This window comes from Alosa sapidissima, chromosome 19 (assembly GCF_018492685.1).
Source record: "Alosa sapidissima isolate fAloSap1 chromosome 19, fAloSap1.pri, whole genome shotgun sequence".
NCBI lineage: Eukaryota > Metazoa > Chordata > Actinopteri > Clupeiformes > Clupeidae > Alosa > Alosa sapidissima.
In genome coordinates, this window is record NC_055975.1 from 8,956,075 (window position 1) to 8,979,874 (window position 23,800).

The 23,800-nt window shown below is 41.7% G+C and overlaps 2 protein-coding genes across 11 annotated transcripts; both read right to left on the minus strand.

The window, feature by feature from the left end:
* Positions 1 to 112: 112 nt before the first annotated feature.
* capn3a (calpain 3a, (p94)) lies at positions 113 to 11,090 on the minus strand. Of its 7 annotated transcripts, none has more exons than XM_042071300.1 (21): positions 9,734 to 11,090; positions 8,413 to 8,482; positions 7,625 to 7,743; positions 7,389 to 7,522; positions 6,845 to 7,013; positions 6,609 to 6,692; positions 6,303 to 6,397; positions 6,131 to 6,208; positions 5,763 to 5,923; positions 5,067 to 5,236; positions 4,942 to 4,953; positions 4,530 to 4,738; positions 3,435 to 3,471; positions 2,977 to 3,054; positions 2,729 to 2,786; positions 2,559 to 2,623; positions 2,248 to 2,316; positions 2,081 to 2,159; positions 1,823 to 1,939; positions 1,324 to 1,382; positions 113 to 998 (listed from the first exon to the last, which is right to left on the minus strand). In XM_042071300.1, exons 1-21 carry the CDS (start codon positions 9,983 to 9,985, stop codon positions 972 to 974), a joined length of 2,142 nt encoding a protein of 713 aa, XP_041927234.1. In that variant the 5' UTR covers positions 9,986 to 11,090; the 3' UTR covers positions 113 to 971. The 7 variants fall into 7 exon arrangements, with proteins under 7 accessions (XP_041927234.1, XP_041927233.1, XP_041927231.1 ...); XM_042071299.1 differs by having other exon boundaries at positions 1,823 to 1,963; XM_042071297.1 differs by having other exon boundaries at positions 1,823 to 1,963; positions 2,959 to 3,054.
* Positions 11,091 to 11,194: 104 nt separating this feature from the next.
* On the minus strand, positions 11,195 to 23,612 carry ganc (glucosidase, alpha; neutral C). 4 transcript variants are annotated; one of them, XM_042071284.1, is made up of 24 exons: positions 23,473 to 23,612; positions 23,131 to 23,193; positions 22,932 to 23,034; positions 22,599 to 22,726; positions 21,671 to 21,847; positions 21,255 to 21,276; positions 21,110 to 21,170; positions 20,937 to 21,033; positions 20,642 to 20,825; positions 20,382 to 20,526; positions 20,040 to 20,275; positions 19,824 to 19,950; positions 19,543 to 19,622; positions 19,321 to 19,464; positions 19,127 to 19,223; positions 18,900 to 19,001; positions 16,246 to 16,489; positions 15,864 to 15,928; positions 15,266 to 15,342; positions 13,291 to 13,365; positions 13,061 to 13,174; positions 12,652 to 12,764; positions 12,245 to 12,348; positions 11,195 to 11,660 (listed from the first exon to the last, which is right to left on the minus strand). In XM_042071284.1, the coding sequence occupies exons 1-24, from the start codon at positions 23,502 to 23,504 to the stop codon at positions 11,554 to 11,556; spliced, it is 2,697 nt and encodes an 898-aa protein (XP_041927218.1). In that variant the 5' UTR covers positions 23,505 to 23,612; the 3' UTR covers positions 11,195 to 11,553. The 4 variants fall into 4 exon arrangements, with proteins under 4 accessions (XP_041927218.1, XP_041927217.1, XP_041927221.1 ...); XM_042071283.1 differs by having other exon boundaries at positions 23,366 to 23,579; XM_042071287.1 differs by having other exon boundaries at positions 23,457 to 23,578.
* Between the last annotated feature and the right edge of the window lie 188 nt (positions 23,613 to 23,800).

The window sequence follows — 23,800 nt, forward strand, 5'->3', positions numbered from 1 at the left end:
AGTCAGTGTGTTTCACAATAACACTATAACAAACATTTTTGCATTCTGTAAGAACCACTCCAACCAAGAACAACAGTTATTCATTAAAAGTGTTAAAAATCCAGTACACTCGTTCGACCCAAAGCTTTTAATAGGAAACCACAACAGGAAGCCTTTAAGTCCAAACCCACGTTTGTCTCCATGTTTAGGTGATTTTCTCTCCTTTCACAAAGCCCGGATGACTTTCCCCTAATCGCAAAGCCTGGATGCTGCCGTGTGGTCATTACACCTTTGCGCGTCATCCACTTACAGTAATGGGAGAAAGTTCAAAACTGCTGGATATGTTGACAATGAAGACATCACTCCCACAAGAATAATGCGATGGATACACTAGCCTGAGTGGAATAACTGCTGCATCCATGTTCCTTAAGGACACACAGAGAGTGGTCGTGTGGAGACCAAATGGGCCTAGGGGGTTTAGACACCAAAAGAAAACTAAAATAACAATATATGGGTATAAGAGTTGTGGAATCTAGCTTTGGTAAAAAGATGTCAAGCAGTTCCCACAGGATGTGTAAGATTATTTGGGGGGGGGGGGGTGTTAAGTAGAGGGGATGGTGAGGTATGTTATTGTGACAGGAAAATAAAATGGAGGTTATATGTGTGTGGTGTGCCTGAGAAAATAAACAATCCACAAATGAATGGATGGGTGGTGAGAGGGTGCTACTACAGAGGGAGAACTCCAAAGAGAGTCAAAGAAAAGTGATGAGTGAGTGATTAAGTGAATGAATGAGTGATGGTACATGCTGAGAAGGAGAAACTAGAGGATGCTCGACACAGAAGACACAGAGGTACTGTGTGGTGCAGAGAGATGTTGTCCTGCTGAGCTTGACTGGCACGTTGAGTGTTGAGGTAAAGGCAGGTCATTGTCTGGTCCTTGCAGAGAGGAGATGTGGCTCACCTCTATACCCAGAGGCTCACTGGGGGCCAGCCTAAGCATACATGGTCAGCTGGAGCCACTGTGTATGCACAGAAAGAAAGAACATGTTTTAATGTTTATTACATGACATTTATTAATTTAGCAGACACTTTTATCCAAAGCGACTTACGAAATGAGGAATAACATTTAAGCTACAATGCAGATACAAAATGAGGAATAACATTTAAGCTACAATGCAGAGGAGACTTTAGGTAACAATAAAGGAATGCAACAATAATTATTACTATTCAGAGGGGACCTTAGGTATCAATAAATACTACAACCAGAATACTAACCATAAATCTATTGTCTGCTATGTAAAACCTAATCTAGAGTGTTTACTCTATGTATGGTGGTGTTCTCACCTCAAGGACACTGAGCCTGATCGTGCCATCTCCATCCTGGTCAAAGGCCTGGAATGCCCCTGAAAAGGTGAGAAAAGGTGTATGCATCAGGCTCAAAGCAGGGGTTCAATCTGGCTAACAATCCTTAGGGGCTTAAGTGGCAGGCAAGCGCAAAGTCTATCAATAAGCAAAGTTCTCGTGCATGAACTATAGCTTGTGGCATGTTGAAGTTTTGATCTAACTCATTGATGTTTGCGGGTGAGGTCTTACCCATGATGTTAAATTAATCGATTGTGTCTAATTAATCGATTTTGTCTAATTATTAAGTTTGCTTTATTTTGACTTAAGACTTTGCACTTTGCCCATCAAACAAATTAGGGCCGTTTACTATGCACCGCAAGATGTTTTTTTCTAGGGTCTTCTACAGAACCTAGAGTGTGTGTAACAAGAAAAAAAGTACTAGGACTCAGACAGGCTGCCTGCTGTCCAGCAGATGTGACCGCCCCTGGCTCACACTTACTGAACATCCCCTCCAGCCGCACCAGACAGCTAACAAAGCTGTCAAAGTCGATGTTCATGTTCTCATTGGCATAGCGCATGGTGATGATGTCATACAGCTGGTTGTTGAGACGGAAGCCTGAATGGGATACAAAACGTATGACTGTACAACGACAAAGTCCATTAGAGTCCGTTTGCTGCCAGCCTCTTAAGGTTATATACTATTATTGTTTAAGGTGTGAGTGGAGTGGAGGGAAACGTTTGACCAGTCTGGTCTAACCTGCGTCATTCACAGCATTTCTCATCTCATAACTGTTGACGCTTCCAGTCTGTTCACTGTCATAATGCTTAAAGATTCCCTGCAAATGCAAAATAACAATTATGATGAGTGAAACCAGAGACTCCAAAGACTCCATATGAGTGAGCAGCTGCTAGACACATACATACCTGCCATTGCTTAATTTTGTTCCACAGATGCCTAAACTCCTGTAGGTTAAGTCTGCCTGTCCCATCCATCTGAATAGAGATGGTTAAGAGACAAAACCATTAAGCCAATCACAGATAAGAGGTGCAACAGGATTATTCGTCTGCCAAGCACAACTGAGATGTTGATTCATCTGGAAGTTTATGTGTTTTCTTCAGTTTTATTAGTCTCATCAGTAGCACCAGCGTAGTATGCTCTGACTGTGCAGACAGTCTCATTGTAATAGAGTATCTGCGCAGATAAAGCTAGCTGATGTTCTCGATACAAAGGATACGTCCATGAGGGCAATCATGCTCCGGCAGCTCTCCAGACTAAAGCCCTCTGTGTTCATTTCTTTATCTGTTAGCAGAGAATGACAAAGAAAAGAGAGAAGCAAAGGTGGAGAGTTTAACAATACGTGGAATCACATTAGCATAGCATTTAACAAGGAATCATCTTACTCACGTTTGGAAACAACCCTGTTCAGGACATTCTTCAGCTCATTGGCTGAGATCTCCATTTCCTGTGAGGTGGAAGGACATAGCACATTTGTGTATTTGAAGACCGTGCACCACAGATGGCATCTCGTCCATCTAGGAGTACTGAGTGTAGGTACTGTATGATAGCTACAGAAATTAAGTAACCACTTGCCCCATCTCCACCATACTCACACTCACAGTCCCCCCTGCACTCACTGGTTTCCATGTACTCACATCCCCCGCAATTTGCTGGAAGATGGTCCGGAACTGTTGGTCCTCCTCACTCTCCTCACCTGCGGAGGCTGGGGCTGGCTGCAGGGCACGTGAGAAGGAGACATACAGAAATAGTGAGATGTCATGCTCAGCATGCTTTTTTCTTCATTATGAGAGTCTAGAGGTATTTTAATGGTTTGTGGACATAAATGTACACTTTTCCAATGTTGTTTTTGCTATATTTGTTTTTACATGTTTTATGTTTTTTTTTTCATGAATTTGGTCCAGGGTTACACCCCAATGAACTCCACATTTTAAGATAGATAGATAGATAGATAGATAGATAGATAGATAGATAGATACTTTATTGATCCCCAGGGGAAATTCAAGGAATAATGAGGATATTTAAAAGCATTGGTTATATTTAATTCTTCAAGGATATATATCAGCAAAGATTCTAAGTGTATGGAGGTACTTACCACCGGATGGTCAGCCTCGATCCTGTTCTCTATCTCCCTAAGTAGAGATCAATGAAAACAGTGATCATCATAATAACCCACATGGGTTCAAAAGCACCTGGACCACAACACCATGTGAAAGTGTCCTTCCTGAACAATTGTAAATTACTACTACTTTTAGTCTACTTCAATGTCAACTTCAAATCACAACACCTACCTTATCTTATACAGAACTGTGAAGAAAAGCTCATTTGTTAGCATATTTAAAGATATTTTTTTTTTATCCTGAAGACTTATTTTCCTTTGAATTCAGCCTTTTCTCTTGTAGCATTCTTGTTTCTGTTGGTTGTCTCAGTTGACAGTCCACTCTGTCAACAGTGGGTCACTTACAGTAGTGGACCGTAAACATTTCTTCCATGCTGAGATGTTGGCAATTCCTCAGTAAGAAAATGCTAGTAAACACCAATTGCTCTATTACTGAGGAATTGATAGAAGCCTTGATCTGTGTCTTCCCAAGAATCCTGACATTGGAAGCACTTCACTGGTGAATGAATCCACAGTAGCTCATTTCTTCATTCGTCTGGGGCAATTTGGGTGTGCCCAGATGAAAATTCAATACTGAAAGAGAATGTTTACCAGATCGTGCCCAAATCTGAAGTCGCTTGTCCTAAAAAAGATTCCATTACAGCTTCGAACTGGGGTCGATTTCTTCCAGGTCTACAAATCAAATCGCCGTTAAAATGGTTTGTCCTTGGTGGTTTTGTCCCCACCCCCACACACCCAATCGAAGCATCCTTTACCCGCACTCTTCCCCTATTCAACCCACTTTGTTTTCCTCGCCTCTCCTCCCACCCTCAAAGACACAAAGTTCTACTCCATAGACATAACTTATTAATTACAAATCTGCTATATACACCATGACATTATAACTAGCCTATGATATACATGAATGATCAACATGAATATACATTAATAAATGCACAGAAATCTGAAAGCATTGAACACTTCAAAACACCCCAGCACAGCAAGACACCTAGATAAAATCTCCTCATCAGCGCCATTAAAAGCCAAAGATAGTCATCGTTTACCCATAATGCTCCCTTCTCCCCCACTCACTCAGAGGTGTTCCTTTTTTCAGAGAAGACACGGAGGATGAACTCGCCCTCCTGGTGGGGTTCATAGGTGGAAGGCACGATCACATACTCCCCAGGACTCAGTCTAAAACGCTGGGTCACCTCCCTCAGGTTGATGTAAGACTTGCAGCGAGCCTTCGAGGAGTTGAACAGGAAAAACTCCTTCTGCATATGCTGTTTATTTCCATGCATCTAGCACAGGGTTGGATGACAGCAGGGGAGTTTGTGATTTACAGTGCAGATACAGAGTAAACCGGTCATGAAGTAATGTAATTAATTAGATAAAGAATGGTGTGACACTAAACAGTATGGTGCAGGCATATGCATACACTGAGGCAGCCGTGACACTGGGCAGGTCTCACAACATGTTGATGATCTCAGACAAAATACTATACCTCCTTTGGCACCTATGGAGACAGGGAGTACAAACATGTCAAAGTCTTTGTTTAGTCTGAATATCCAATCCTGCGCTTATTTCTTGGAAGGAAAAAAAATAGTGAACAGTTTATAGGAACAGCACCTCATAGATGGCAAATCCTATGGTGAACAAGTTAGCACCCATCTTGCGTTCTTTTCGACGATTCTTCTGCATCAAGGCCACAACGAATGAGCAGGCCATCTCATTGTCCTCCGGGTCATCATCCTCCTCCAAGAGACGCAGGCGGTACTGGGGATTGGTCCAGAAAGTATCTAAACAGGAACATCAATTAGCATAGACATCTATATGTGGTTGAGGCAGGCTACACCAGGCGCATAACTGAAACGTTCCATTCACGGAGCATAAAAGTAGTTTTAAAAAGACTAGTCTAATGCTCTTTCACTTTTGGTGTAGCCAGGTTTAATGATTATAATGGAAGCTAATAGACCTGGTATAGTCCTGCGTCTGTGTCTCATGCATCATCACTGCGCCATGCGGAGGAGTGTGTGTGTGTGTGTGGGGGGGGGGGGGGGGTATTTGACACATGCAAATGTGCATGGCGGAGTATACCACCTCCTTAATTGCAATGCTTCAGTTGCGTACCTGGAGTAGCCTGCCTGTAAGGTACTAAAGCTTCACATGTTAAATTGTGCTGTAAGGGGACTGGGGATGTGTTGGTCCAATTTAAATGTAAAGAATATAAACATAAAGTTTGATTCTACTAGGACGGCAAAAAATGCTATCTAAAAACTACAGTATTGAACTTCAGTCTATCCCTGTTTATGCACTTGTTTTTACCTGGGTAGTTTCTACAGCCGCCTGCTGAACACCCCCGCACCCAGCGGCCCTCGTTTACAGACACTGTCCACTTGTGGATCTTGTCGTCCTCCAGAGCATCAGGGGTGAGATTACAGATCTCAATCTTGGTGTAATTCTTCTTGAAATCTTCAAATGACATCCTAAGTAACAAAAAGATGTTCAAATATAATGCATAATTCATCTTAAATGGTTAAGTATACATTTTCAGTGTATTCATATGTATATGTGCATGCCTTTAATGTAAGCCTGTTTGAATGAACTTGTTTGCTACATAGTCCAGCTTGAACTTATTAAATTCAACATGGACGTACAGTATATTTGAATATACTATTTCACATCTTGCTCACCAGAATTCTCCATCCTCAGCGTTCTGATGCTGAAGTTTCTCCTTCTCAGCCTTAGGGATGGTGGTCCACTCCTTAGAGCTAAAATGACATAAAATGACTATGATGTAGACATAACAGTAAAAATAGTCAACTTTAGAACCTTTAACTTAACAAAAATTTTTTGATGACTTACTTGTCACTCCAAGGCCCATTCCACTCCACCTGACCCCAAGGGTTGCGGAGACGCACCAGACGTACCTTGGAATCCTTGTGCTGGGACGGCTTACACTGAAAAAATAAACATTGCCACAACGTATAACTCATGCTACATGAAAATATATGTCATGATTAGTGATGCACAGCAAAAAAAGGTATTGCTGAAACAGCCTCACAACACAAATCAATGCATATTAGGAAATGTATTTGCCATTATTCTCAATACCATCTAATGCACTCCCATAGAAATTATTAAAAATATGAATACTTAAAAATATTTTACCTCCTCAACAGCTGTCACAGAGTAAGCATGTCCTTTGACAAGTCCTGTCGCTGTGCGTGTCTCAAAGCGAGCAGGAACCAGGGACTGGAAAAAACACACATCACTTTTACTCCTCTACACCTGTGCTATCCATCTGTGCCTGTTACATCGATGCCACCCAACTGAGCAGAAAACATATTATTTAGCTGTAGGCTAAAGAACGTGTTGGAACACAGTGGTTACAGAAACACTCTTACATCGATGGAGCAACCCATGAGGGAGCCCCTCTCCAGAGCCTTATTCATGATCTTGTAGAGCTCCTTTGGGGCCTCTTTCAGCTCATAGAATTCAGTCACTCCTCCAGTGAAGTCCTCCATGGCCTCTGTGGTGTTTCCTCCTTTGAGAGCCTCATAGGAGCCATGCAGCCTGCATAAAGGAGACAGGATATACTTTGATTGTAGATACATTTGTGAACTATCCCTAAAAATACTCATGTGCTAATTGTCATGCGCTATATATAACATGCGCTATTGTCACTATAAGAAATATAAGATCGCCATATTCAGCAGAGAGGGGGGGGGGGGGGGGGGGGGCATTAGTTAAAAGACCTTTCAAAAATCTTTCAAGAATCTTTCCCAAATCTCGTCACAGTCTTCTGATGTATGGGTAGCCTACATGTAATTCTATAAATACATAACAAAGTGTAATTCTATGAACAGAAAACAACTAAGTGTAATTCTATGAACAGATAACAACTAAGTGTAATTCTTTGTTATTTTTCATAATCTGGGGAAAGCTCACTTGGCATAGGCCTTCTCCAAGAGAGCACTCCAAAACTCATTCCTTTCGGCAGACTTGGTGAACACCAGCTGACCGTTGAAGGTGGGGATACGGTCATCGATGACAACATCCACCCAATCACCATACCGCCAGAACTATAGCAAACATAGGAGGTGGAAAAGTGATTGGAACTAAAAGAGTAGATCAAGAGGAGGTCATTTCATCACAAAGGAATGCAGTCAGTGGCCAGCACTCACCTGGAAATGGAAGATTCCAGCATAGTTATCACTGAAACTTTGGTCTTGTGGGACAACTCTGTAAAGCAGCTTTTCATTGAGTGTCAGAGAAGCAATAGCAGCCAACAGCCAGCAGTCACCTATTCAAACAGTGGAAACATGGAAATACCTGAGAATTGTTCACAGCTGAGCTGACAACATTTCTCTCTCCAAACACACAATTGGTCAAAAGCTTTCATATTTCATATCTGGACTGCTTTTGCTGTGATTGTCAAAAGAACACTACCCTGCTGACATCAGTGTTTTTGTGGACACTAGGACATGTGTCTGTGTGGGTGGGTGCTATCTGCTCTGATCTGGGGGACAATGTTCATTTTAGGGTGGGGAGGGGCAGCATGCCCTGTCCACACCTTTGTCCCCTTAGATGCCTTTTATTTTTCACGCACATGGCAGGAACAATGAGAAGTGCTGCTGGCTAGATTCCCGTCCAGAATAGTAAGCTATGGAGGCCCATGCACAGGGGCCCCAGAGTGGGTCTGGCTGGGTCCCATCAACTGCACTGAAGCCTGGCCAGCCTCGGCTGCAGCCTGTCCCTCCTGATGACCTGGGTCACTCTGGATTCTGGGCTCCACACCATCCACCTGTCACTACTCTCTTATCAGAGATCAACACACTACACCTGATCTGGACACTGTTGTAGTGTCTGCACTGTGTGTCTGTGTGTGTGTGTGTGTGTGTGTGTGTGTGTGTGTGTGTGTGTGTGTGTGTGTGTGTGTGTGTGTGTGTGTGTGTGTGTGTGTGTCCATTACCCAGGTCTCCTTGGCAAATGTCTGTTCTGCTGGCTCCTCCCACTATGAATTGGGGATTGTCACTAATGTCCTATAAGATCAAAGAAAGCATTAGAAGTGCACAAGTTAATACTTCCAAGAGTTAGCCTAAATGAACCTGACAGTTTAAAATGAGTGACATCATTTGTTTATCTTTTGTAGGTGCAAAGTCTGAAAAACCTCCCCATTGACACACAAGTGTGGACATCTAATCTGTTATAGTGATTATTTTATAGATTAAAATAACAAGAAAAAGGGAGATTATTTTAAAACACCATAATACACCCTAATCTGCTGTGGAAAGTACAGACCACATCAGTACACAAAATAATTGAAGTAAAAAATATTTTTTACTTTTAATTCAAATACAGCTCTTTGAAAAAATCATTAAACTGCAGTGCGCCATAATATGATGAACCCTTTGAGTGATGATGATAGTGATGGCTATGATGCAAGTAGATTCTTTGCTTTCCTTATTCCTTTTTTGCATTATTTGTACTGTACTGTAACACATTTTGCAAAATCTAGCATTCTACATCGACAGTTTAAAAAATTATTTTGTTAAGTCTTTGTATAGGAAATTAGAGCGAGATATCCACACAATTATCCATGATTAGATTAAAGAAGAATGCAAAAATGGCCTTCCACCCAAAATAAAAGCTTTTTCTTAACAGATATTACACAAGAAATGCCAAAGTACCAACATAAATCCCTCCAAAATTAAAATTGAAAACTCAACACATTTTTTTAACTTTCAAACTTTGTTTGTGATTTCACTAGTGGCCAAGGTATATAATACAAAACCATAATACATTTTAGCTGCCATATTCCACTGTTTAGGGAAGTATTTAGATTCAATCTCCAAAAATATTTTCTAGCAGGTTCCTCATGTCATCAGAAAATCCTCCCAAACACATGGGCAACACTGAAATGTCATTATGTTATGTTTTCATATGGCATTACTTCAACTATAGTAGGAATGCCTAGATCTCCATAAGTATCTAATTCTGTATTGGAAAAAGCTTACGCTGTACAAATCTTCCAGGGAGTGAGAATGATTACTATTAGTTCCTTACATTTATATTTATTCATTTAGCAGAAACGTAATGATCTAAATGAGGAGGGTTCCTCCAGGGAGTGAGAATGATTCCTATAGTTCCTTGCTTGATTTCCATCAGCTCCATTTGAGCTCACTAACACTTACATCACAGTTCCCCAACAGGAAAGTTCCCCAAACAGGAAAGCAGCTGGTCTCTCCATGCCTTCCTGTGACCACTATGTATCCCATATATGCCCATCCTACCTTGGGTCTCTTCCAGACGATGTTCTTGACCTTGTTGGACTTGTGACCCAGCTCTTTGTATCCCAAAGATTCCACGGAGGCGGGAAAAGTGTCATCCTCGAACAGGCTCTTCTTTTGGATGTACTCCTGCTTGAGGATGGTGAAATCCTGTCCACTGAAGCGAAGAGGCTTGCTCAAAGATCCTTCTCCGTCTCTGCGTTCTCGCTCCCGGATCAACCGGTCGCAGAAAAAGCCAGACGGTGTATACGGCATCACGACTCACCTGATGGACTTTTTTTTCCCTTGCTGATAAAAAACTGGCTTTGGCCAACTCTGGTAAGATCTTAGAAGCCTAAAAATCTCTGGCATAAATCCAAACAGCTAATCTCTGATTGGCTGGCTCTCCTAATGACGTCTCTTCGCACCTGGTTATGGAGTGGACAGTGGACACTGCAACTGGAAGAATGAGACATTCATCTAACACATGTTAACATTCCCTTGGCCCTGCACACACTCCTACACACCCACACATACACACACATACTCTCATACACACACACACACACACACACACACACACACACACACACACACACACACACACACACACACACACACACACACACACACTGCATGGGCATACATACCCACTGTTGGGTTCCCATTGGCCGCTGAACAATGAGGGTTCCCTAATGGTGCCCTCGTGCCAGTATTGTTGGGGGACACAAAGGGGGTGTGAGCCTCGACGCAGAGGCTGCATAGAGTGGGACGGCTTGTGGGATGGCCTGCCTCAGCAGAAGGCATTCAAGCCCTTTAAACCTGTTCTCAATGGAGCTCTGCATTGAGCAGTCTCAGCACAACGCCATCAGGCTAAGCCTGAGAGACAAACCAATGTTTATTCCATTTTAGGCGGGAGAGTGGTGGCATTGGGAATCAGACTCTGAGACTGAGGCATTATCCGCCAGTCAAAATTACACTGCTTTTTTAAGTGGCCCAGAGAGCCATGGATACGCCGAAATTAAGCAGGTCATCCAAATCCGCAATGGCTCTCATCTCATCTGGCCTTTTTTCATGTATAATGAGGGATGGACACTGGCCATAGTCATGGGGCTGTCTGTCAAGATGTAAAATCACCTGACCAAACCAGTCTATTTGGCATGCTTTTGAAAGTAAAATTCACTACCATGTTGACCATTTGGGCTGAAACATCAGTTCCTGTGTCTACTTCATTGTGTGCTTTGTTAAGTATCACACAAGTCACAGGTCAGTGACCTAACATATTCACTATAACATTTAAATTGCTTTGCATTTCAAAACACTTTCAGTGATCATTTGTAAAGCCATAGTCATTAGTAAAGCCATAGGCATAGTCAGCATTCAAAAGTTTGTTTTGGTAATACGATTTTGTATGCTTTCTAGTATCAAGCCCTAACAGAGAATTTCCTTCATAAGAGCTCTATTTGATAAACAATAAACAGCAAATAAAATGTTGTGTACTTTATTAAATGAACAGAAGATATTCCAAAGCCACAGATCAAACTGAATTTCAAGGTAAACTATTAAACTATTACACAGTTTTTAGTCTTGTCATTTCCAGCACTTCCTGTCACCATAAGAACCCTCTAGTTTTAGATAAGAGATACGGATCGTCCTTCATCATTTAACATAAACGTTTCCTGCAGGACAACATTAGCAAATGGTTTTAGGATATGAGGCATAATATGTTCTAAGTCACTTGTCAGAGGCAGAATATGTCAACATGGCACATTTTTTTCCCAGCAGCGAGGACCTTTTCTAGAATAACGTCCTACCTCATGCGGCATGCTGGAAACAAAGCATCCCTACTGCATCCTGATTTCCCAGTCCCTACCCACTCCCAGACCCAGGCCTCCCAAGACCAACGTGTGTTGATCTTCTCTGTACTGGAACATCACCGGAACTTGGACACCTGTGAACGGGAATGGCATAATGTCTGCACTATTCAACATTGCAGAACAAGAAGCATCAGCTCACAGTCCTTTTTTAATGTCATATTCATGACTATTGGATTGGATTGGATTGGATAGTCTTCAATGTCCCCTAGGGGCAATTTGGTTCACAGCCAGAACCCACACAAATACACTTAATCAACATAAAACATGAGATAATAAATAAATCACAACATAATACACATATACAAACTGTAAAAGCACATACACTTGTGGAAGATTATAAAGAGTCTGAATGTCAGCATAGCAATGATAAGCAAATGCAAGTTGACTTATAACTTGTTAAGAAACCCAGCAGCTGATGGGACAAATGATCGTAGGTATCCGTTGGACCTGGCCCGCCTAAGAAAAGTATATTCTATATATCTATCATATCTGAATATAATTTAATTCTTACTCTGTCACAAGAGATGGAACAACTCATAATAGAACATGTGCCTTACAGCTGCACTTACTGCATTACTGACACATACAACAAAAAAACCTCCAAAGTGAAGGAAAGCATTTTTTTAAAACAGTGTGATGATGTGACGATGTGGGATACCTGAGACGTGAGCGGTCACTGCTGATGGCTTTCTCCTCATGCCCAAAAAGAGCACAGACTGCACTGAGCTGCCCGAGGCAAAGGTGCCGTCCTCAGAAAAACGACTGTGGAAGGAGGTAGGCCATGATCATTTATACCTTTGAAGGTGTTGCTGCTAAACACCAGGGTCCTCCTGGCACTGCTATGACTGTTCTGGTCACATTATTGACCACAGAGCAGGTTTATACTCCACACCCATAGACATGTAATCTCCTGCTCTATGCACTGATGGTGATAGTTAAAAAGAATGAACATATGCAAGTAAGATGAAAATAGAGGGGAGAGTGTTGATGAAATCACCCTCAAATTAGTTTGAGTAGCAGATTAATGTCAGAAATGAAGGTGAGTTTTCAGTAAGTCCCTCTGACCTGCATGAAAGACTCCCTGGCTTCATAAGGAACCTGTGCAAGGAGAATGTTTTCCTGTCTCGGTAATGAAACGAGTGCCCATCGTCCTCATAAAGCAGCCCCTCAGCACAGCCCTGCAAGGACAGCACGGCTCAGGACAGACAATCTCATATAGGTTCACATAATGCTCATGGGATGTTCATGTCCATATGAAGCTCTCTTGGTACATGAATTAATAGGCCCCCAGTGGTGTACACAATTTCAACAAAAACTGATTAACAAATAAGCTTTTCCCCCCCAAAAAAGTTGATTACCAGGGATCAGCACTAGGTAACTACTTCAGACTGTACCCATTAATGGTGGAGTCTCCCCTTTGTATCCATGCTGTCCAAGAGGAATGGATAAGTTTTAGATAAGATAAGTTCCTCACCTTGGAGTCCAGCGCAACAGTCAGGCTGAGGGGGAGCTTCTGAAAGTCCGAGGAGCAGGAGCCATTGCCCTCTCTCCTGGGCACCACTGTGCCCCCTCTCTGGAACACAGGGACCTGCAACACAGGCCACAACAGGGTAGAGGACGTGAGAAGAAGAAGAAGAACAACAACAACAACAACAACAATGCTTCATAGTGAAGGAACAGCTAAGAGCTGAGAATCTGTCTCACGTTGTCCAATGTCACAGGGTGAGCCAGGTTTCGATCTCCACTGAATGCTTGTGCAGAGTCAATATCATACCACAGCTGATGAAAGAAACACAAACATTTTAACTCCTAAACAGTAGCTGCGTTTACATGACGTTTTTTTTCTTTTAAAGAAGCCCTATGCAACAATTTTAGCAAAAATGACCTTAAAGGAATTATCCGGAGTAAAATGCACTTTAGATCAATTTACGGATGATTGGGAGTACATACGTTGAGTTGACATCAAAATCATGTCATTCGGATGTGTTTTGAGAAAGTTCGATTGGCCGTTTTCAGTCAAAACTCTTTAGCCTGGAAGTGACCCGGGCATGTCATTTCGCCGCTACAAAATGCTATTTTTATACCTCTTCTACAGTTCCAAACAACATTACACTTACGTGGTAGTGAGTAGAAGGTCCCTAAAGCCAAACCGAAGTATCCCGAGGTCTTTATGTGGTCGGATAGAGTCCAGAATGAATTTCATCAAGCTGTACCCCGACAATCTAAATTGTTCTAAAGTGCATTTTACTCCGGATAATTCCTTTAATTATGCAGGTTGAGAGTCGTTCTGATGGTTCTACAACACTTTCTGGGTTGTTTGGTGGGTGCTTTGTCTCCCTCTATCGCTTCTCCGCGGAAAAAACGAATATGCAACTTTTAACCAGGTAAATCTGGATGTAACTCAACGGAAGTATCCAATTGCGCCTCGAAAATGTAGTCAGATTGTAGTTTCTAAGGAGACTGCAAAACGGACGCCAATGTGTTTGCTCGACCGTTTTATTGTGAGCCCTCAGAGCCCGTCTACGGAGAGCCTTGCCACTCCGTATTAAGTCCCATTGTACCGAATTTTGGATGCAGTTCCACCAGAGTTCCACTGATCTCTGAGCGCGATCGCCATGAGTGCAGAATGAATGGGAGTCAATGGAGCTAGACGGCTAAATTTGTCTCTTTCACCTGATTGTCGTTGACAAATCTCAGATTTGATTGTAGTTTGTATAACTTCAACATGGGTTATAGGTCAAAAGTTGAATGAACGAGTACTTATGTCCTTTTGATTTCTTACAGGTTGGGTCGTTGTTGCACTTAACACGCTAGCATTGTGCTAATGAATGACGTCATTGACACATTTTAAAGGCTTTTTAGAACAATTAAGTGACTTTAAAAAATATAATACTCAACCAAGTGTATTTTATTTGCCTCCCCTTTCGAATACAATACTCAAATTACTTGAAAAAAAATTATATCCCGAGAAAAGTGAATTTTGAGGGGTACAGCGCCATAGACCTCCATGCATTCTGCACTCGTGGACGAGCGCCCTCATGTGGAACCACAGAAGGAACTGCAACCAGTTCAGTTTTCCGAGAGTGGCAGTTCTCCCCTTATTAGACATTCTCTGGACCCCTGTATGTGTTTAGCTTGGTTTCTTAATGGCTAGCTTGATAGCTAGTGGCGGTTTAGCGTAGCAGTCACTTGCTACCGAAGCTGCAGGGGGAGCTATGTCGTGAAAAATGTGAGCCCAAATCCGGAGAAAACCCAGAAACAGCGAAGGAATAACCAGACCTGCATAGGGCTTCTTTAATCAGATTGAAATGAATCTGATGAAAAATTTTAACCAAACTGTTTACTTGAACGCTAAATAAACCGATTGGCATTTACATGGAACAAGCATTTAATCATATAGAAGCTCCTAGTTGTAATGCCGCCAACAATCGGAGTACCTGTTTACATGGGTGGATTTTTCAATCGATCAGATTGTCAGAACGGAGTACACCACCTCTCTCGATCTGATTGGAAATTTAGTCGGATCGGGCTGAATCCGATCAGATGAGTTGTTTACATGCGGCATTTTTATTCCGATCGAGCCACTACTCCGTTTGTAATCAGATTAAATGTGTACATGTAAACGGGGCTAATGTTAAATACATGTTAAAACTCTTTGATGAAGCTGAATATCTCACACCTCTTCGATGCCAGGGAGGAAGACCATAACTTCTTTAACACCTGGTGCAGTTACAGGACAAGCAAGAAGTGCACTACCTATAAATAGAAACATAAGTCTCAACAACAGCTATCCACAATGCAAAAACAGCTTATCTAATTAAATCTAACCAAGTGTTATTCATTTTATATCAAGATCAAAAAATCTAGTTGGTATTGTTTTCAGTATAAATAGACTTACCTAGTGCTTTCCCGTTAAATCATTTGACTTGATTTAATAAGAGTTTGACTTATTTTAAGACAACTTATCATAAAAACAAGCAAATTTGGCTACCAGTGCGTTGAGCAAATTTGTCTTGATAAGACTCCTTAAAATACTGTAAGTCAAAAATAACTAAAATAACTCTTAATAAATTAAGTCAAAATGATCTTTCCAGGGTGCTAGGCATGTCTCTTCATACTAAAAACCATACCAAATACATTTTTTGATCTTGATATAAGACTAATAACACTTAATTCATTTGCAGTGTAATATAACAGAAATAACAGTACCGGTAAATAGCAATAATATAATAGTAATATAGTTGTAATAATGTTAACACATTCTGGGTTATATTTACCAATCATATACTCATGGTCCACTCTGAAGGTGCTCTGTTCTCCAGGGAACTCTACCCACAGGGGTCTGGTACAAACAGCATAGACACAACACAGCACAAGAACTCATCACTGCATGTTAACATGTGTACATGGTAGCGGCATTTGGCCTTCACAGGCACCATTCAATGGCTTCTGCACTTCCTAATAATGAGTTAGTCTAAATGCTACTCACCACCTCTTTATCTATTACTATATTTTAACTCAAAACTATAGGCCCCTCATCTCAATTCTAAGTAGCATTTACATCATGTGAATAAACATTGATTCATATGAACATCAAACAACCCAAACTCTTCAGGGCAAAGTCATCATATTTCCTGTATTTCCATTTTGGTGTCCTACCTCATTGGAGGGAGAGCAGAGGTGTGGGCCTGATGGAAGAGCGTGTACCAGTAGGGCAGAAGACAGTAGCGCTGCTGGATGGCTGAGCGGATGTTGGCCGTCACCGCCTCGCCAAAGAGCCACGGCTCGCGGCGCTTGGTGCTCTTGTTTGCGTGGCCCCTGAAGAACGGCTGCAGGGCCCCGGCCTGGTACCAGCGCACCAACAGCTCTGGCTCGGGGTTCCCCACAAAGCCTCCTACATCAGCTGAAGGAGATGGGACATTAATTCATTGAGTGCCAAAAACGTAATATTATGTTTTTCCTTCCCATGCGTTGAGTGCCAAAAACTTTTTTTTAAATTACAAAACTAGACACTCTAACACACCTTATATGTGATTTTGGGAACTCTGTGATGAATGGAAATGAAATATATGACGATTGAAAACTCATGAAAACGCACTTTCTGGACATTTTATCTGGACATTTTATCATAACTCGGCTTTTGATGGTTGCCGCTTTGGGTCGAATCAGTGACGCATGCACGTCAGCTCAAAACCAGGCCATTTTCATGGGTCTATCACTAGGTGGCAGTCTCGCCAGGTCTCGCTAGGTCACTTCCCGGAAACTTTACGGGCAACACTTCATATTTCATAAAAGATGTTATATCTCCATTTCTAGAAAAAAAACAGGGATTTTGATGAAAACTAGCCACTGTTTAGCTTGGGATTTCTCAGGAACAGAGGCGTGTAGAAATACACGGTTTGCACCCACTGAGAGCTTAAAGTCTCACCTTTCAAACGAGCTATTGTATGTGTTCATAGCTATAACACAGAATAAGCTGTGGCTGTACAAAAATCATCAACAATGGTGCATGGCAACTTGGCAACTTTTTGGGAAATGAGCTTATTTGCCGTCTACACCAGAGTTAGATAAGAGCACACATACTCATCTCTTCTCTGTGCGTGCAATTACCTAGTCTGACACTGTTAGCCTATGTTAGCATAATTCACTGGAAGTGGGTTAGACCCGTTAGCCTACAGCTAGCTTACAGCGGAGAAAATAAATATTGAACACGTCAACATTTTTTTCAGTAAGTATACTTCCAGTGAGGCTATTTGCATGAAATTTTCACCGGACATTAGTATTAACTTAGGTAATCCACACATATAAAAAAATCCAAACATTAATGTTCATATGTAGAGTTATGAGTAAAAAAGTGGAATGCCACAGGAAAAAAGTATTGAACACGACTACTGAAATTTCTTAAATACTTTGTGGAAAACCCTTTATTTGTAATGAGAGCTTCAAGGCATTTCCTCTATGACGAAACTAATCAGTCGCAGTATTCAGGTGTGATTTTGGCCCATTCTTTTAAACAGATAGTCTTTTAATATTGAAGATTCCAGGGGTCCCTCTTGTAAATCCTGATCTTTAGGTAACTTCCAAAACTGTTCAATTGGATTTAAGTCAGGGCCTGAATTTCCTTTCTCTGAAACCAATTGAGAGTTTCCTTTGCTGAATGCTTTGGATCATTGTCCTGCTGGAAGGTCTAGCCATGTCTCATCCTCATTGTTCTGGTGGATGGCAAGATTCTCCCAGAAAAAATGGCTCCATTCATCATTTCTTCAACTGTATGAAGTCTGCCAGTACCATGAGATGAAAAACAGCCCCACACCGTGATGCCTCCACCTCCAAACTTCACTGTTGGTATGGTATTTTTAGGGTGATGCACAGTGCCATTTGACATCCAAAGAGTTAAATTTTGCTCTCACCTGACCAGAATACATTCTCTCAGTATTTCATAGGCTTGTCCAAATGTTGTGTAGCAAACTTTCAATGAGCTTCGACATGTTTTTCTTCAGTAATAGAGTCATGTGGGGTGAGCGTGCATAGAGGCCATGGCGGTGGAGTGCATTGCCTATGATTTTCTCTGTAACAATTGAACCTGCTGCCTCCAAGTCTTTCTGGAGTGGTCCTTGGCTTCACTTCTGACTATCCTTCTGACTTCCTGGTCAGAAATCTTGTGAGGAGATCCTGTGCATGGCCGATTGATGATGCAGTGATGTCCCTTCCACTTGCAGATAATGGCTCCAATACTGCTTACTGGATGATTCTGAAGTTTTGAAATGCATCTGTAACCAGTTCCATTGATATGTTTTGCAACAATTATGTTGCAACGGTCTTGGAAGAGCTCTTTGCTTTTACCCATCATGACATGTTTCTTGTGTGACAACTTGGTAACGAAAAACCTTTTTATAGCTCATCAATATGTACTAACCCAGCTTACATTAATTTGCACAGATAGGAGGGATAATTCCTCTCTAACTATGTATAGATTTCAGCTCGTCCAGCCATTACTTGCCTTTGTGTACTGTTTTTTCTTAGTGTGTTCAATACTTTTTCCCTGTGCCATTCCACTCATAACTCTACTTACTGTAGGGACATTAATGTTTAACTGAATGATTAACTGAAAAAAATGTTGATGTGTTCAATACTTATTATACTCCGCTGTATAATGTGCAGCAATCTAATATCCTATATCTATATCTATTATATAATATATAATATGTATGTGTGTGTGTTACTATACAAATCTCTAACACTAATATTTCTCTTTCAAAAATGTGCACTGTTGCAGTGGGCCAAAATGGTCATGGTAATCATGAGCAAATCACCTCCACAGAAGGCAATGCCTGCCAGACTTATGGACAGCAGCATGGGGATGCAGAACTTCAGGTGATCCCAAGTGGACTCTGTGTCTCCTGTCCAGACTGCACCTAGGGCACAAAACTAATGCATGTGAAAATAAAAACACATACACCATCCCAGTAGCTCGCAATTACCAACCATCACACACATTTCTGTGTGTGTGTGTGTGTGTGTGTGTGTTTCGCTGGCTTACCAAGCCTCTGAGATCCAGCGAAGAAAGAGCGTGTCAGAACAAAGGGCCTCTCGGTTCCACCAGCGCGTGTCATCAGCCCGTCCACTGTGGCCATGTGCTGAGAGATGCAGGAGGACAAGAGCTGATATCTATTGCTAACTTGGCATCAGCTCAATATCGTGAATCTTTTTCAATCTAGTGGAGCCACCACCCACCTGGTAAAAGCCGTAAAGATTGTGTAGATCCCGGTGCTCCCAGCCCCCGCGATGCACCGCGTTCTTCGGCATTGTCTGCTCTGGACCATAGAACACTGAGGGCTCGTTCATATCGTTCCAAACAAACAAAGAGTCTGTAGATCCCTGATAGAGAAACATGTCAATTCTGATTGGCATAAATAGTCAAATGAGCTCCATGTGGTGGCTTCTTCTGAGACTCACTTTGTACTTGTTGAGAGAATAGCATCTAGCGTACCAAGACCTGGTCTGTGGACAACTGAAGTCCAAGTAATTGGAGTCACCTATGAAATACAGTAAGGCAGTACATCTACTGTATGAGAAATGGTAGAAGTACAGAGAATTGCAAAATATCAAGGAACCTAGTGTTTCTTGCATTTCACATATATGACACAAAGCAAAGCAAATTAATTTTCAAATTTTAAAATTACAACTAGCTGAAAGTCTCTGATAAAAAAGTATATAAAGTAAAGTTCAAACTTCACCTGGCCAGCAAGAGCCTGTGTAGACGCCTCCATCTTTGACCTTCACAAAATGGTCTCCATCTCTGGCCTCACAGTAAAGGGACCAGTCAGGGTCAACCTTAATATGGGGGTCACTGATTACCACCATCTGCAACAGACAGAGATTACTGATGCTACAGCATTTTCAGATGTTCCTACTCGTTCTTTCGATGAGTGAGATTGTGAAGGCAGTCTTACCTTCCTTTTTTTCCTCGCCAGGTGTTGTTGGAGTGCAACAGGGTTGGGGAAGTGTTTTGAATCCCAGGTGAAGTAGCGTTTCCCATCTGTGTGCTCAATGTCCAGCCATATCACATCGTAAGGGATGGAGTGGTGGTCAAAGCCAGCGTCCACAGACTCCACATCCGCTTCGTCTTCATAGTTCCAGCGGCATTGGTGGTATCCAAGAGACCAGAGTGGTGGAAAAGCTGGGAAGCCTAATGGAAGGAGCAGAATTGATCACACATAACTGCCCTCCATCACAAAGAACCACATTCATGATTGTGGATGCACAGCCATCGCTATACTGAATGACATCCGCACCTGTCAGCTGTGCATACTGAGTGAGGACCTGCGAGGGCGTGGGTCCTGTGAGGATGAAGCAGTCAATCACTCCGCTCTCTGAGATCCAATGGACGTCTGTCTGGATGGGCGTTCTACTCCTTTTCACTGGGGCTGCTACGTCCTCCTGTGAAGAGCATATCTACAGTATCTACAGTTATCACATATCTACAGTTAGTAGCTTAATAACACAAATCAAGCCAGATGACTAAGGTTAAAGCCATCACCAACACTAATGTTACCTCACTATCTTTGGGGTGGTAGTGCACATCTACAAGGGTCTCAGAAGCATTGAGCCAGAAGAGCCCCAGGGTTTTGTCAGACTTGTGTGCAAACAACAGTGGCACAGAGCCGTAGAGGCCTAGCCGGCTGTCGGTACGGTAGCCAAACACATCCAGGTTGTACAACCTGTATGGCTCGCCACCACTGCAGAGGCACAGACAAAGACAGCAATATTAAAATGAAGCTTATGCACCATCCACACATTTTGAACTCAATACCATTCAAAGTTTCTATTAATGTCAGTGGTTGTTAGACCTGGTGTCTTTCAGTCGGAGTCTATCTGCATGTTCTGGAATGCCATACACATGGTTGAAGCCATGGAGGCAAAAGTCCATACCAACAGAACTTGGACCTGGGATAGAAACAGGCTAATTGATTCACAAGCCAATGATTATACTGAAAGAACAAAACTATAGGAGAGGACCTACCATTGGCTTTCACATCTACAAATTGTCCAAATCTCTCTCGCCATAGGCCTGATGGATCTCCCTAATATCACAGAAAAGAAAGCAATGTCACTAATTCAACAAAAAAATAATTAATGGCTTGAAAATGAAAAAGAGGGAACCTGACCTGATTTAATGTGGAGTCATGCCTGTCAAAGCAAGCAAGAGGATGAGTGAGTGAAAGTTGAAAAACTAAAATTAACTGAATGTAATTTCATTGATTTAAGTGTGATATAGGCCTATGGCAAGGTGTTAGGTGCTAGGTGTTAGGTGCTACTACAGAAGTTCTAATATATCTAAAATATGCTACACATGGTCATATACCAAACGTATGCCCCAATATTTTCGGTATATAACTATGAAGCAAGAACTATGTAACTAATTCAATTAAATACTCTGCTATTTAAGAAACATTTTTTCTGGCGACTACCTAGGCAACTTGATGCCTGTGATTCTCACTGTGAACGGTTTAACTACTGTTTATGTTCAAAAGAACTGCTTCATGGTGGAATCTCCATTAACTCTACTCTGGTGTAAACCCACCTTGGAGGATCTTGCAGGGTCTCAAACAACGTCCGCCCATTTGGATTGAGAGTGGCGATCACCTCTTTCACACAAAGGACATCCAGGCTGAAAGGAGTCTCTTGGATCCATACTTGGTGCTGACCCAAGCCCCAGGAAAGTGTGACAGAACCTTCACCTTTCCTTTCCACACGTAACCTGCCACACACACATACTATCTATCACGCAGGCTACTAAACTGACTGGAAAACGATAAGCAGACCAAAATAACTAACTTCCATGTATTCACAATGTGATCTAGTAAGAATAGTTGGACTGTTAAAACAATGACATGAAATAGTAATAGTGTTATTAATGTAGTAATATTAAATAACATTGAAATAGTAATAATGTGTCTTTATAGAAAATCATCAATGACTTGAACAAATGGTCAACAGGTTACCAGTGAAAATTAGCCTGGCCAGACCAATCTCAATCTTTTTAAGATTGAACATTAGTCTGGGGAGTCAGCTCTGTATTTCCTACTGCACAAGAGGCGTGATCAATGGGTATAGTTCGAATGACTCTGTACGCAATTGGATAGTCCTTCAACCAATCACACCAACGATCTGGGAGCGCCTAGGTGGATAAGCCAGTTTGTGATTGGTCCCCACAGATTTGTAACAGAAGTAGTATAGAAAAATATGGAGGTTTCCAGCCTGAGCTGCAGGGCGAAATCGGGCTGGGTTTACCCAGTCTTAATGAAAATATCCTTCATAGTTTGTTTCACTGAGAACCATCTTAACAGGGTTTGTGATGTTACCATGTCAAGCTCATTTTATAGGGCTACTGAGAAGGCTATTATAGAATTTATGTTGTCAATTATGTCCTTCCAGATGTTTGTCTGACAACTTTTAGTCTGATAATGTTTAACAATGGAGTCATTGAACAAAACATATGTCAGGCTTACTGTTCATACACCGGGTCTTCAATCAAAACATCTGGAACTCTGTAGCGTATTTTAACTGGGTGGATCTCATCTATGGTAATTCTTATAGTGCTCTCCCGACATACCCTCACTTGCAAGAGCAAATGCACCTGTGAGTAACACATTGCAATCAGTTGGACATATGCATACTTTTACTGAAAATATTCATCTCATCCAAGAGTTCTCTTCTCTCTCTCTCTCTCTCTCTCTCTCTTTCTCTCACACACACACACACACTCTCTCTCTCTCTCTCTCACACACACACAATCTCACTGCATGAAGCTCCCAGAGCATGAAGCACTGGATGAGGCCTACCTGAGATTTTGTCTCAAAGAGTTCCAAACTGGCCCCTTTCTCTGTCAGTGCTAAGCTTTCCAGAGTGACACAGTAATGCACACCAGGATTTTGTTTATGCCGTCTAGAAATCAATCATCAAATATGCCTACAATTAGTGCACTTTCAGTTAGAATCCCATTAAGCAACACAAGGTAAAATGCTATATGCTATTACCTACCTGTAAAATGCTATATGCTCACTTTTCTTGAACTTTTCTTTACACCCGTCATCAAGAGCGACGCTGAAAGAAACATGAAATAATTTCATTTTAGGTCTGTAGATAGATAGATAGATAGATGGATAGATAGATAGATACTTTATTGATCCCCAGGGGAAATTATGTAATTAATGTAAAGACGTGGTATATATTTTATTTTTAAATACTGTCAAATGATTGACATCGCACCAGTCGCCTTTGCACTTTACTCAGACAAAAAAAAACATGCACCAAAGACCACCAGGAAGTTAATTTGCAAAGCAAGGCAACGCTGCATACATACTGACATAACATGCATGCTACCTCTCCGTTTTTGTAGACGTTTTGTTAGCCATTAATTTCAGCAAGTTTCAGTCGGCAGGGTCAAACTAGGCTACCTGCGAAAAAAGTGAAACTAAAACTAAAATCGTGACAGTGACACTAAAACATTGCAGGAAATCTGATAATCAGTATTGCGCACTAAGGGCGCAACACGTACAGATAAATATGACTGCCCTAAAATGAAACTCTGCGTAAATTTATGTCGTTAGTGAATATCCCAAACAAACCATACTGATACACACATTGCATCATCATACAGCGCCAGTGTACCCTCCTGGTTAATGTAGTACTCGTTTCATATAGCTCTGTT

Bases quoted from the DNA above. Each gene is read 5' to 3' on its own strand.
- capn3a (XM_042071293.1), bottom strand. From the start codon at position 9,985: ATGCCGTATACACCGTCTGGCTTTTTCTGCGACCGGTTGATCCGGGAG. The intron at 2,624-2,728 runs GTGAGTAAGATG...CTCTGCTAACAG, and splicing joins GAACAGGGTTGTTTCCAAAC to ATAAAGAAATGAACACAGAG. The intron at 1,383-1,822 runs GTAAGTGTGAGC...TCACCTTTTCAG, and splicing joins GCGGCTGGAGGGGATGTTCA to GGGCATTCCAGGCCTTTGAC.
- ganc (XM_042071283.1), bottom strand. From the start codon at position 23,463: ATGTTATGTCAGTATGTATGCAGCGTTGCCTTGCTTTGCAAATTAACT. The intron at 15,343-15,863 runs GTAAATATAACC...TTCTATTTATAG, and splicing joins GGACCATGAGTATATGATTG to GTAGTGCACTTCTTGCTTGT. The intron at 13,175-13,290 runs GTGAGACAGATT...CCTGTGTTGCAG, and splicing joins ACCCTGTGACATTGGACAAC to GTCCCTGTGTTCCAGAGAGG.